This window comes from Lampetra fluviatilis, chromosome 4 (genome assembly GCF_964198595.1).
Source record: "Lampetra fluviatilis chromosome 4, kcLamFluv1.1, whole genome shotgun sequence".
NCBI lineage: Eukaryota > Metazoa > Chordata > Hyperoartia > Petromyzontiformes > Petromyzontidae > Lampetra > Lampetra fluviatilis.
Window position 1 is genome coordinate 3,625,631 of NC_136278.1, and position 13,947 is coordinate 3,639,577.

The 13,947-nt window shown below is 48.1% G+C and overlaps 1 protein-coding gene across 10 annotated transcripts in view; it reads left to right on the forward strand.

Moving 5' to 3' along the window:
• LOC144931494 (actin-binding LIM protein 1-like) overlaps positions 1-13,947 on the forward strand; it is a 121,313-nt gene that overhangs the window by 40,384 nt on the left and 66,982 nt on the right. For all 10 annotated transcript variants that reach the window (XM_078855386.1, XM_078855378.1, XM_078855376.1 and 7 more), the window contains exon 2: positions 6,870-7,010. In XM_078855386.1, the coding sequence (XP_078711512.1) occupies positions 6,870-7,010 (141 nt within the window). The remainder of the gene's footprint in view (positions 1-6,869; positions 7,011-13,947) is intronic.

Genomic DNA, 13,947 nt, shown 5'->3' on the forward strand with positions numbered 1-13,947 from the left:
CATCTGAACACCTCCCGTTTTATTGCCAGAAAGGATTAAATCAAAAGAAAGTGTTAAAGCGATTCCTATTTTTTCATATTTTTATACCGGCAAAAAGGTCCCATGTTTTGATGCAGCATATTTTTTTTATATAAAATACACATCCGTCGATAATCATCAGCGATGCTGCATCCTCTGTTGGATGAAGGCTTCCCCGAGTTTTCACCATTCCCCCACAGTGCGTCGCAATGCAACAATCCCTCCAGCTTCCAGCACACGAGCTGAAGCTCACAACTCCATCTCCGTGATGTTCGTCCGCCTCGGAACCGTTCCTCCTGCTGCCATTCCATCATCAGTCTCGTCGATCGTTCGCTGTCACTCCTTCTGGGGATACAGCGCGTCCTGCACCATCGCTAGACGTGTGCAAATTGTCGCAAAGAATGACGAGTTCCTATAATGTGCACGTAGTTAGGTAGTGTGCGTGTGTGCGTGTGTGGGCGTGTATGTGTGCGGGAAGGTGGGTGAGTGATGAATGACAAGTCACAGTGATTCAGTGCAACACCAAGTCACTGAGGGTATAAATAGCAGCTGTGTGCTATTTTTGAACATGGAGCAGACACCGTGTACACATTTGCCGCTAAAATACCAATTCAGAATTTAGCATTTTCTACGCTGGATCTTCCGTTGTCATGGACCGTGCCAGCATTTAAAGCCACCTTTAACACTCCAACCCGCTTGCTCCTAAATATGCCTTGTCTGCATTAGTGTCCCTTTGCCAATGTCCACCTCTCGTTAAGTAATTATCCCCATTCACACTGATTGCCAGAAGGCTGGATACATCTGCTACAAGTGAAAGTGTTCCGATAAATCAAAGGCTTTTCCACCAAGGAGAGCACGACTCCCCCTGGGGGCCATGACGGTTATAATCAGACGGTTCCTCGGTCAGTCCCACGATTGTTTTTTTTTACGATCAGTGGAAACAATAAGATGCTCGGTGTATTCGGCACTTTGCTTCGTTCATCATTTCATAATTTTTTTTTTAAACTTAGCTTTATGTAAAACCCCCACCTCTCGCTCACTCTCTCGCTCACTCTCTCGGTCACTCTCTCGGTCACTCCCTCGCTCGCTCACTCCCTCGCTCACTCTCTCGCTCTCTCGCTCGCTCTCTCACTCACTTTCTCGCTCACTCTCTCGCTCACTCTCTCGGTCACTCTCTCACTCACTCTCTCGCTCACTCTCTCGCTCTCTCTCGTTCTGCACGCAGCCCTTCTCGCAGTCCGACGGCCTCCGACGGGTAGCTCATATCAGCATGCAGAGCTCCCCGTCATCTGCCACCGAGCACACGGCATCCTCCATCGCCCACTGCTCCTTGCGAGCGTGCGTGGACGGACGGATGATCGCTCACATTGGTGGGTGGCGTACGTGCAACCGGGCGGGCGGGCGGGCGAACGCCTGCCTGAAGTCTTCTTGGTTCTTTCGGTAAAGTCACGTAGAAGAGAAGTAATAAATCGAAATTTAGCCTGCCTGAAGTTCGCGTGCAGGGGCAGCCGGGACGAATTTTAGCAAGTCTTCCGAATGTGTGAGCTAACGAGAAGGAACTCTAAGGTGGGACGAGCAATAATATAAATTATTGGTGGAATTCAGAAGTTGAAACTGCTCCATTTTGGAATCATCTCCACTCGTCTCTTAAGATTTCATAAAAAATCCTGTTTCTTGCTGACTGCTTTGTGTGGTTTGGAGCTTTTGGGCCTCTGCTGAACAAAAAGACTGCTGTATGGCCTGGTAATGTCAAGAACATGGCACCAAACAGCAATCGAGCAAAAGCAATGGCAGTGTTAGTGGAAGGCAACAGAAGAAGAGGATGGCTGAGACAAATATGAATTGATGTAGTGGAAGAGGAGGCACTTACACAGAGACGAATGACAAGCAATTATCAGCAACAGATGAGTTATGATGATGATGATGATAATGATGATCGCCAACAGTGAATTACTGCTGAGGTTATTGCCGTAAGTACATGGACCCAGTGACCTCCGTAAAAGGGGCTGTACGGGGAGAGAGTGCGAGAACTACCGAGTCTATTTGTTGACAAGTAAGTGAGTGTGGCATTGTGTGGGTGAATGGGAGTGTGCCCGGCGAATGTGTGGGAACGTGCGCGCGTAGCGGGATTGTGTGTGACCATTTCCCTTTAATAATATTGATTGGGAAACTGTAAAGGAGTGCCCCATGTACGGTTCTCATACCGCTGCATGCAAAGGGCACTTCTAAACTAAACTATTTAATTTTACCAGGTAAAGCCCACTCAGCTACATGGCTCTCTTTCAGAAGCGACCTGGTCACAAATGATAGCTCAACGACGAAGTGGCTTATCTTGTGGAAATACTATAGCACCCAAATACTCTAAACGCACGTTGATCCTAAACGTGGAGGGAAAACCCAGAGGGCCCGGAGAAAAATTTACGTGACCACGGGGAGAGCATGGATATTACAAATATACAGCAGGCGTCAGGGTGGGAATCGAACCCATGAACTCCTCCATACCAGGTGAGGGAGTAAACATCTCACCACTGCGGTGCGCCCCTCTCTCGGAACATAGTTTGTCGTATTTCTTCTTGCAGCCATATGGGTTTATAAAGGGTTGGGTTAACCTTAATTCTGACCCACCACAAGCCATCCAGTCACACAACCGCTGTTTGCGCCATTTCTATCGCTCAATATACAGAGGCCGAGGCAGTGGAGGCATTTTCCCGAGGGTTGAATTTCTTTGAGAAGTTACACAAACTTGAGGTGGCTGGCCGATCTCGGGGGTTGGAGCACTGAGCTGGTAACGGTGATATTCCAGATTTGATTCTGGCTTCCCGCTGCCCGTTATTGAACTGGGTTCTCAAGTGTGGCCGAGTTGATCGTATTGAACCTATTCATCAACGACTGCTCAAACAATTATCACGTTAAATGTTCGTCATCGTGTGACAATGGGAAAGTGGTTCCTGCCCCCCCCTCCCCCTTCTCGTGTGGATTAAAGCAGTTAACTGGACAGAATCTCAAAAGTAGAGCCCGATGATATCGCCTTCCACAAGCTATTCTCAGCATGTAGAAATGCGCTGTTGTAAAATAATTTTGAAAATGTAGACAAAGCGGGGGTTGGGTCCATGTGGTTCGATGGATTGGTTTTGTGTCAGGAGTTGAATCTGTGTTTCTCCCACCCAGAAACAAACTGAGTTCTGAACCCTAGTGACTTGATATTCTCATCCTGGTCACCAATGACTGCATACAAAACCCATCACATATATTTATTTAACGAAAATTATTAATATCCCAATTTCAGATTCTGAAACGTAAATGATCGATTTGATTCCCACACGATGTGCAATTGCTTTTTATCTCGTTGTGGATAAGAGGCAATTGAAGGAAATTTCAATTGTAGTTCTGGGATGTCACCTTCCACAGGCTGTTGTCCGGCGAAGTTGGAATGCAAATGGCAGGAAAACCTTCGTTTGGAGGAGGTTGAAGTACCCACAATCTACCCAAACGCACGTGGCCTGCCGATCGACTAATAGCGCAGCACACATTCATACAGCACTGTTGGGTAGACAGAGGCATGGGGGATATGGGGTAGGATAGGGGGTGGGGGGAATGAAGAAACTTGCCCATTCTAGATTTAAAGTTTTCGTGACTGCAAGGATCCATACTCTTTGGTTCTTTCGGTAAAGTCACGTAGGTGAAAAAATAAAATAAGAATACAAAAATAGAAATAACTAAATTAAATCACGACGTTTCGGAAGCAACACAAGCTTCCGTCATCAGGTGGGACAACCACAGCAAGAAATAAAATGACTTGCCCATTGCTTCGACTGCCACGCCCCACCGAGAGAATGAACAGGTAACATGTGAACAGGTAACATGTGGACAGGCGACATCTGTATTGCAAGCTCAGCGTGCAAACGATCACGCCCATGGCAGCATCTGAGTCCAAATGGTAAATTGTCAGATGTATTTCTACTGGTTCCTGCCATAACTGGGAACACGCTCGGCTAAACATTGCGACGTCTCTAAAAGAGACCGACCCTACCATCGATAGCAATGTGGGGTCATCGCGCAGAGTTTTTGCGAAACGTTCTTTTACGAGTGGACCTGGTGCTGTCAAGAAACACAAAGCAGGAAACTGGCCTTACGCGAACATACGGCCTCTCTACTATAAAGGATCGGTGTACGCTATTCAACGGTTATTTATGATTTAGAAAAAAAAATCGTAATTATAATTCAAATGAGACAGGTTTAGTGTTGAAGCCAACTGCTGGGGGTACAGCACGTGGTGACGTCAGCAATGCCCAGCGGGAATCCGTCGCGGGCTGTTGTAGGGGAAAGTAGGGCAGACGTTGGTGGTGACTGGGCTGTCGGGTTTTTTTTTTGCCACGATGCCTCGTAGGTGTGACGCCGATAATGAAATTCTTTCGCACGCATTGCACTTGGAATAGCATCCAGTGAACTTGGAAGCTATTAGTCTCTTTCCCCGTATGGCGATGCTAATTCTCACTTGATTTTTTTGTCGGTTTCGTATATGCGGTCTTTTTTTAATGTACAAACGCTTACGCGGACAGCTTTGGGGCCGTCCATAAATGACGTCACCTGGGGGGGGGGGTCAAAAATCGTCCAAAATCGTGTGACGTCATTTATGGACGGCCCCTTTGTCAAGTTCCATCAACAGTGACGTCGCACTTGTGGTGTGGGATGGGAAGGATTGTGGTTGTCTGTGGACAGGGGCCGACGTTTGCTTGCGTTTGCTGTAAAGACAAAGCAGGTTGACACGCATCGTGACTGTGTTGGGGTACACGCTTGATCATTCATTCATTCCACGGGAGGTTGCAAGGTATTTGCTGCCCGTCATTAGGCATCCATGACAATTTATGTTGTTATTTTATCACCCTATCCACCTTGCATAATAACTTAATGTTGTTCAGTTAGCAATGTTCACACACATGTTGATGAGACCCGGGTGGTCAAAACCAGCCCATAGATTGCCCACCCACTCATTTAATTGTATGCACCTACACATACTCTATGTACGTACACGTATAAGCTTCTAGTCTTCATGTATAGTGACTATTAAAGAACGCAAGTTTGGGAAGTAAGGATCGATGACTGATGATGGACGAGATTTGTGATGGAATGGCAGAAAAAGGAGAGAATCAAGCCTACGAGGATGACCACCACAATAACAAACCATTCAATACATTGTCAATAACGTTGCCTTACATGTACAAATATATAACAGGGTAATGTTTTGGGCGATGACTTTCATAGCAGAGACTCCAGCTTCATGTGCGGGAGTGAAATGGATGTTGTGGCATCACGGGGCTGTGTGTGATGCCAATGGCCTGGATAGGCCTTCATCCAGCAGTGGAGAGATCACGGCTGATGATGATAATAATGATGCCATTGAATTGGCATCTCGTTAGTGGGTTTTCCCTGGGCCCACTCTTGTGCAAAGCCAAGGGACAATATGCTTAATCAGTGTTGTCTCTGGGAGGGCCTTACGAGACTTAAAAAGTAAGCTCACGACGAAATAATAATTAGCTTGCAGTCGAACGTAGCCGAGGTCGTGAGAAGTTACAGCATTTACATGCTCCAGTTTTACAAGTTCCGGCGGTAATTTCATGGCATACATTGAGCGGGAGCAGGGTCGTGATCGTGGGGGGTGGATGTCAGCTTTCCCAGGCCATGCCCCCCCTGACACAGCGAGGTCGGGGTACAAGTAACGTACCCAACGATGGGCGGGTGGGGTTGAGATGGCATTATTCCAGAGCTGGGCTTTCTAATTATGTTTAGCAATCGATTCCCCTGCCGATGATCGGCTAATTGGACAATGCGACCAAGAGTTTGGCAAACAAACAAAAAAAGTCTCACCTCCGTTTTCACGTGTGCCGCTGGACAGGAGGTGAGGGGGCGGGGCTTGATGACGTCGTCAACATCACCAGTCAGGCCATGGTTGGGGCGACGGCACAGGGGGTTTCCCACCTTCGGGGTGCCAGGATGTCGAGGCGGTCGCCAATTGTATCCGAGTCCAACCGATCGACCACGAAAAAAAAGTTGTTGATTTACATTTGTTCCTGGGTACTAAGTATTATTTTTTTTTATTGCTTATGCCTAAAAAGTATAAAAAATTGATAATATTCCCCACAAACATGGACCCAATAATCATGACCGTAACATTATTTTCGATTGAATATTTCAGATTTAGTGCAAATACACTGTAGGCTAGTGAGAAAGAAAGGAACAAGATCGTGACGAGCAAATCGGCGTACGTTAGGGTACGCATGCCACGTCGCCTTGCTTGGGGTAGAAACTGATGGCTCTCGATGCTGGCGGTGTTTGCAGTTGTGCCCTGTAGCTCTCCAAAGTGCTTTGTGCTCGTACCGTGTGTTGATCGCTGCCGTGTCCGACGTTCCGCTCCCACTTGCTTGGGAGCTGCTCAAAGTTTTTCAAGGCTCCTGAAGAAGCTCCCTTGCACGTGGAGCGAACAGTCGGGCACGGAGCCGATATTCGTCAAGAGCCTTGTTTGCGATTAAAAATTGAGCTTTGGGTTAGGCCAAGTGATTATCTGGCCGGATTCGTGTCGTGACTCCCTCCGCCACCTGGCATAGCGAAACGCAGTACGACATTGCCAAGTGCACCAGCGTTTAACGTGCCAATTCGTCACTGTTGAAGCTTTCCGTTAAGTTGAACAACAAGTCTCGCAACCAAATCGGATGCAATTTAACCGCATTTCAATCGTCTCATGTGCAATGTTTGCATTTCACCGTCTCACCTTTTGCACCCTACCCCCCCCCCCCCCCGGCTCCCCATTTGCCCCTCCAAAACAATCGCACCCCCCCCCCCCATGGAATGAGCAGTGGCCGAGAGTCAGGACGAGCGTCAGAGCGTGCTGGGGGACAAGCCCGCGATCCACTGCTACAAGTGCCGCGACCTGTGCCGCGGGGAGGTGCTCCGCGTGGAGAATCGCCACTTCCACGTCTCCTGCTTCACCTGCAAAGGTGGGAGAGCTCCAAGTAGCGAGCGACACCCCCTACCCCCCCCCCCCCCCACGCTGTCTCCACGATGGGGCGTGTACTCTTCGGTGCGTCCCCTCCCTTGGCTGCCACGCCGTCGCTGATCTCGACCGTCGCTTCTCCCGGCGACGTGCCTTGCCCCTGCCCTGCCCTGCCCCACGTGACCACTGTTGTGGGTACGGCGCCACTACCTGCGCTGATACTTCCCGGTTCTATTTGGCCGACTTGCCTGTTCTTTCCAAGGGCCAGGTGGATGGGGTACTGTGAACCGACTACTCCTGTTTCTCCACCACACACACACCCACCCACACACCCACCCACACACCCACCCACCCACCCACACACCCACCCACACACCCACACACACACACACCCAACCACCCACCCACACACCCACCCACCCACCCACCCGCTCGCAGATGAAACCCACGATGTGAGCTCTCTTATCCTGGAGTCATCGCGGACAGCGACAGATTCGCACTCAATAACACGTGGTACCGGGAGGCGTTTGATTTGAAAAACTATGGAGTATTGTGGTTACTTCGATTTCACGCGGCAAATGAAATCTCAAATACACGAGAATGCGTGTAAACCACCGGGCATCATGTTGTCCCGCGGTCACTTTGACTCGATGCGGCAAAACAACAGGATAGCACGCACGCACGCACCCGTGTAAACAACATGGTACATTCTATGATTAGTAGTCCACACCTATGACCACTGCAACGGCAGCACTTTAATCACAGAGTTATACAGTCTTAAAATAGCATCTTCCTCGGCTGTCCCCTGCAGATAGACGGCACACTTCCCAGCTCACCTCTTCGTTCTGTTCACTGTCCGCCTCTCTCTTTTCAAGCCTCGTCCTCTTGCCAGGGGTCACCATGGCTTCGCAAACGGAAGCTGATCATCGATAATCAAGGCACGCGGCCTACGTGCCGTCAATTAATCTTTATTTTGCCTGGGATTTGATTGCACCGCCCGTAACCGTCATGGCGCAATTTTTTTTAGCGAGGCCTCGTGACCTCCAGCGTCAAATCTGAAAACTGTTCGGCGAAACGGAGGAGCCGTGACCCCTTCACCCCCTCCCCCCGCTGTGCACCCTGGCCAAGGGATGTTTCACGCGAATTGAAAATCTCATGTCTTGTTACCGTGAGCGATATCGGTTTTTCACTTTGACCTCATCGCCCTGAACGTGCTCGATTTTGTCGGGTTATCTCGGAAGCTAAGCCGGTCTGAGCCTGGTCAGTAATTGGATGGCTGACCACGAGGGCTTGACCCACCAGGTGTTGTAGATGCGCGGGGCCGTAGCGTGACCAGGAGATGGCCGTGCCGAGCGTCACCCTCTCATGCGCACGGTGGGTTTTCTCCGGGCTCTCCCGGTTTACTCTCACAATCCAAATAATCATGACTGGCATTGGCCAAACATCCTAATGTAGCAGGGCCCTTCTTAAATAGTCTTGAGACTCAGTGGGGCTTTTTCAGGTAAAGTAGGCTAATATTATATATTTTTCCTAAGCCTTTAGACTCGTGTTTGGTGTGCTCAGAACACACGTCCCTGTTGCAAGGAAATAAATGGAGCCCACTTGGGCCCTCCCACCCTGGGCCTTCCACCCCTCTCGCCCCAATCTGAAGAGGAGGAGGGGGGGGATTTAATAAACGTGCCAGTAGCCAATTTTCTCAACTGCCACACTGAGAAATCGCATCGAACCGGCGATTCGTGGGTTGCAAGTCGAAAGCGACAACCGTTACAGTACGGCAGCATCTCGTTTTGAAATGATGTAAATGTTATTCCTGACCCACTTGATCCCACATTGAATAGACTTTTGTTCAGCCAGGCATGCAAGGGAAGTGTGCATTTTGTATGCAAATCCTGAAATCTATATGCCTTGCCAACGTCTTTCGCGGCGGATTCCGTCAGGGAATTTTTTTTATCCCCAGCGTGACTTTCATGTTTCACTGCCACTGTTCTCTTCCTGAAGGCATGCTTTCAGCTCTCAAATGGCCTCATTTAAAGAAGATTACCTGTCCTGCCGCAAAGCCATCTTGTGCCTGCTAATAGGGCCCCAATGAGAGTGGTCACGGATACCGTCCTTTTAGTAGGCAAAAGGGAAAAAAATATACTTGAATTAAGTCTGGCAGAAAATAATGAAACAAACGACCTTAATTATTATTAAGAGGAAGGAGTCGTAACCTTATAACGCCAACAGATGTATCATGAAAACAAGATGCAAACATTTAATAGTTTTTAAAAGTTATTTTTCAAGGCTCATTATTTTTTATAAGTCACAATTAGTTTTTTTATGCATTGTGGGAATCATCTTCTTAGGTTTTTTTTTCTTTTTTTCGGTAAAGTCACGTAGAAAGTAAAATAAAATAAAAAAACAAAAATCACGACGTTTCGGAGGCAACACAAGTTTCCGTCATCAGGTGGGACCGTCACAGCCAGATTAGCTGTATCACAGCTGTATCACAGCTAATCTGGCTGTGACGGTCCCACCTGATGACGGAGACTTGTGTTGCCTCCGAAACGTCGTGATTTTTGTTTTTATTTTATTTTACTTTCTACGTGACTTTACCGAAAAAAAACAAAACCTTAGAAGATGATTCCTTGCAGTCACGAAAGCTTCAAATCTAGAACATTGTGGGAATGTAGGCGAAGGGTTTGTGATTGCATTCATTGTGTGATATTTTTTTTAACATGCAGTAATCTACGTGAGAACAGAGATATCTGAAAAGGAATTTGAGCGGTGTAATTGTACACTTTGCAATGACCCCGGCAATGTAAGTTTGATACCTAGCCACGGTTAACATCAGCGGCGGGTGACATTTGACTTCGTCCTGGACATCCCCTGCAACAAACCGCATTGACCAGCGTGGTGAAGAATGGCCAAACAACCCCAATGACAGGCACGGGGAAGCCTTCGTACAGCAGCGAATTGAATCGTTAATCGGTCTAATAGAATAATCTTTCGCAATGTATCTGAAAACAAACTTGCCTGAACATTTTTCGATTTAAAGCTTTCGTGACTGCAGGGATTCATCTTCTTCTTGGTTTTTTAAAATTATTATTTCCATTCTACGTGACTTTACCGAAAGAACCAAGAAGTTGCCTGAACATATTTGGAGCCAAGGCTGTCTGGGAAATGCAAACAAGGCTTCAATTTGGACTCACGAGATTAAAGACGTGGGGGTGCTCGCACACAGCTCACGGCACCCCACTTGACGCAGCTGCAATCGTTTCATACTCGAGTGCAACCGGCAATGCAAGAGATTTCTTTTTTCGTTTCCTTTTTTGTTATTTGGTCCCGTGGGCCACTTGAGGCTTTGTGTCCCGACACTCCTGGTGGCCAGGACGTGCTCTCAGAGTCAGGGATGCAGCTACTTGCGGGTGTCATGGGCGTCCGGACAAAATATTTGTACGTAAATTATTGTGGGGTTTTTTTTAGTCAAGTTTTTATTTTCTCTCTCTCCCCCTTTTAACAGTGTGACACCAATGCCGATGAAGCGCCCTGTAACGGAACACAGTCGGTCACAAACAGTAGAACTCGCACGTCAATGCCAAGTCAGCCGCCAGCGCTTGTTAAGTTTTAATATATTTGACTTTCTTTCGGATTTTACACCCTGATTTCTAATGCAAACGCTGTGAGTGTGTCTTAGTATCCAGCATTCGGTGTGCATTTGCGACCACGTTCGTTCAACTGTATTGTATGTACGTACGTTGAACTTCGTGCTGTAATGTAGCCAACCGTGTTCATCGCAGTGGGATACGTGTCACTTTGCGGCGCGTTGTATAATCCAGAGAATACGGTTGTCGGAGTGCAGCTGAACTCTTCATGTCTGTGACGAAGTGTGGGTGGGGAGCGGTAGTGTAGCGGTTAGCGCGCTGCGCTATGAACCTGGCGATCCGGGTTCGATTCCCGCTCACGGCCAACACCGGTGACGATTATCTGAACCGGTCCTGGGCCTCCCCTAAGTCGACTCAGCCTGAAATGAGTACCTGGTGCGGTGAGTAAACATCGCCACTGGGGAGACAAAGGCGGTCGGGCGTGGTGCTGGCCACCCACCCCCTCGTGTACCATTCCGGCCTTCAGAGGTGTTCGCTAACAGCACTTGCCCCCACAGTCTGTTAAGGCTATATGGGGGATCTTTGTCTTTGTCTTGTGGGGGGGGGGGAGCGAACTTCGTGGGCTCTATCTGAAATGTAACCAAGAACCACCGAATGCTCCCAACTTCCACAGTTTGGCTGCGTCCCCTGCCCGGAGTCGAAACGCAGCGTGTGCTCCGAGCTTAGCAACGTCCTTTCTCAAGGCCACGTCAAACACCGATACTCAGATAGAGCACACACGTGAAACATAAATAAATTAAAGTTTACTTTTCTCTTCCCGCAAATTTTAGTTTTGAGAAAATCACTTGGGACCTTGGATTCTTACGGCCGTTGACACGAGCGCTGATGGTGCTGAATGTTTGGCATTCTTCGCTCAGGGATCGCAAGGCAATGGTCGTTATGGCCCTGGAGATAGAATTTAATAATTGTCGAGGAACAGCGCCGGCCACAGTTTCAATTACGAAGCGGAGTGCGGTCACACTGCAGTGGCCAGTGGCCATTGACCGATAACGCTGTTGGATAAATAGTATCCCGTGTTGTTTTGTTTGCATATGTGATGCCGCGAAATAAGTAACCTGCTTAATTTAATGATAAATACGTTAACGTTTCAGGTTTTGACGTATTTCAAAAGGCAGAACGCCTTATCAGCATTGCACTTCACTCCTAATGAATGGAATTGCAATGTAATGTTACACCAGAAGCGAAAATATGAAGATGAAACGGATAAGTAAAGGTGCATCGCCACGTCTCACTTAAGACGACACTTCTTCTGAGTCCACGGCTTTCAAAGTACTGTCCACGACTATATTATTAGGTTTTGTCGGTAAAGTCACGTAGCTAAAAAATGTAAATTAAAACGAATAAAAATAAAATAAAAATAAAATAAAATAAAAAATCACATAACAATCACGACGTTTCGGAGGCAACACAAGCTTGCGTCTTCAGGTGGAACCGTCACAGCACGCTCGCTGTATCAAGTGTTGTCCACGACTGTTCTTCCCTCATTCACAGTCGTCGTCGTCCATGACCAAGCCACTGCTGGATGAGGGCCACCCCAGAGTCGGCGCTATTCCTCACAGTCGTGCGACATCACAATCCACCTGCTCACGAACCCATTTCTTCGCCCCACCTCCTCAGTAGCCATACTTCCAGACGCAATTCCTTACCCTGGCTGCCACTCCGTTGACTAGCCATGGGCCATCATCCCAACCAGCGACAAGTCTTGCCCAAACAGACTTACTTTTCTACAGAGTTAGAATGTGCGATGTTTGAACTTGCAGATGTTCTCTCGAGTCCATGTGTTCTTCTTCCTGCCACTCGATATATTTTCTGTCATTGTTGTTCACGCGTATCTGTTACACGAAAGGTCAAACGGCACATGGTGACCCGAGCGATAAGACATTTACGCAAGCTATTTGAGTTTAAATTAAAGAAATATTTCAAAAGAATATTCCGTTGGGTTTGAAAAAAAAAATCAAGTGACAATGAAAGGCAAACCTTCCTGAATGCGCGTTGTGCCTCAGACTGTCTGAGCACTCGTACATTTCACCGTCAAATGTATTCGAGATACGTTTGAAACCGGGGTATGCAGCGTGACGGTGGAAAAGGAAGATAGCGAAGCAATTGGATTGCTCGGTACACGAGAGTAATGATTTACTGTGCTCATTCAACATGGCAAACACATTATCCTCGTGCGACATATTGTAACATGTTATTCATGCAGGAGTAATTATAAGAATAATATTCTCCTCCTTAGGGAGATCCCGTGATCCGTGACAATAAACTGACATTTTTGCATCTGTGGCCATTTATCCTTTGATGATTATAGCAATCATGGCTTCAGCACAGAAATGCTGTTTCCCCCCTCAGCAAATCCCAGTGTTTCCATAATGCAAATTGTGCATTAATTGCTCATATTGTCTCGACTAAGCCATCCCTCGTAAGCTGTTTTCAATCGACTGAGCGGACGGCGTTGCCAGCGTTTCAGCGGAAGTGGCCTCCTCTGATAGCAGCAACACGCAAAATATCTCTTTGGAAATCCGCCCGACGCTTCACTAAACATCAGAAATGTTAGCACGCATAATCCGTGTTATTTGGGACGCAACTCTCTGTTCCCCTTGCAGTTGCCTCTAAGCACACGCACCGCACATATTCATAATAATGTTTAGTTTTCTCTAGCGTCGTTCGCGCAAGTTTGCGTCTCACAATCGCTGAGGAACCACAGACCAAGCTGGAAGGCAAGCCAGCTGGTGAGCCGGCGCTACCAACAATTGCCCATGCTCTGCAATCCTCTATTTATTCGTGTGTTTTCAGCCAGTCAACGGATGTTTATACACGTGGGAGGAAAACCGGAGCACCTTGAGAAAATCTCACACACGTAAGGGGGGGGGGGGAGAGCAACACACGGTCTTTCATGCAGAAAGGATGGATGATGAGATTAGTCTGCACTTTGCACAACCGCATCCGCATTTCCCTGCCAAGCCCAGGGTGTGGCCCCTCGACGGCCAACGGGGGGAGCTTCTCTAAAGTTGCAAGCCACGAGCCTTCGTCTCCGCTAGTGCCGGATTTCAGGCTCGCGCTACCACCGACCGGCACGGCCGATTTTCTCCTCCACGACGTCCGTTTCATCAGCGCTCAGTGCGCTCGTCGGCTAAAAAGAACGAGTCCGGCAGTGTGTCTGCGCTGCGCGTGTCGCGTAGATTCAGCGCTGCCTGTGCTCCAGTTCCTGTAGTCAGCGGAGAGAGAGAATTCGCATTTTTGCGCGGCGCAGCCGAGGCAAACACAAGCCAGATCAAGAGACGGCGACGGTGTTTGGGG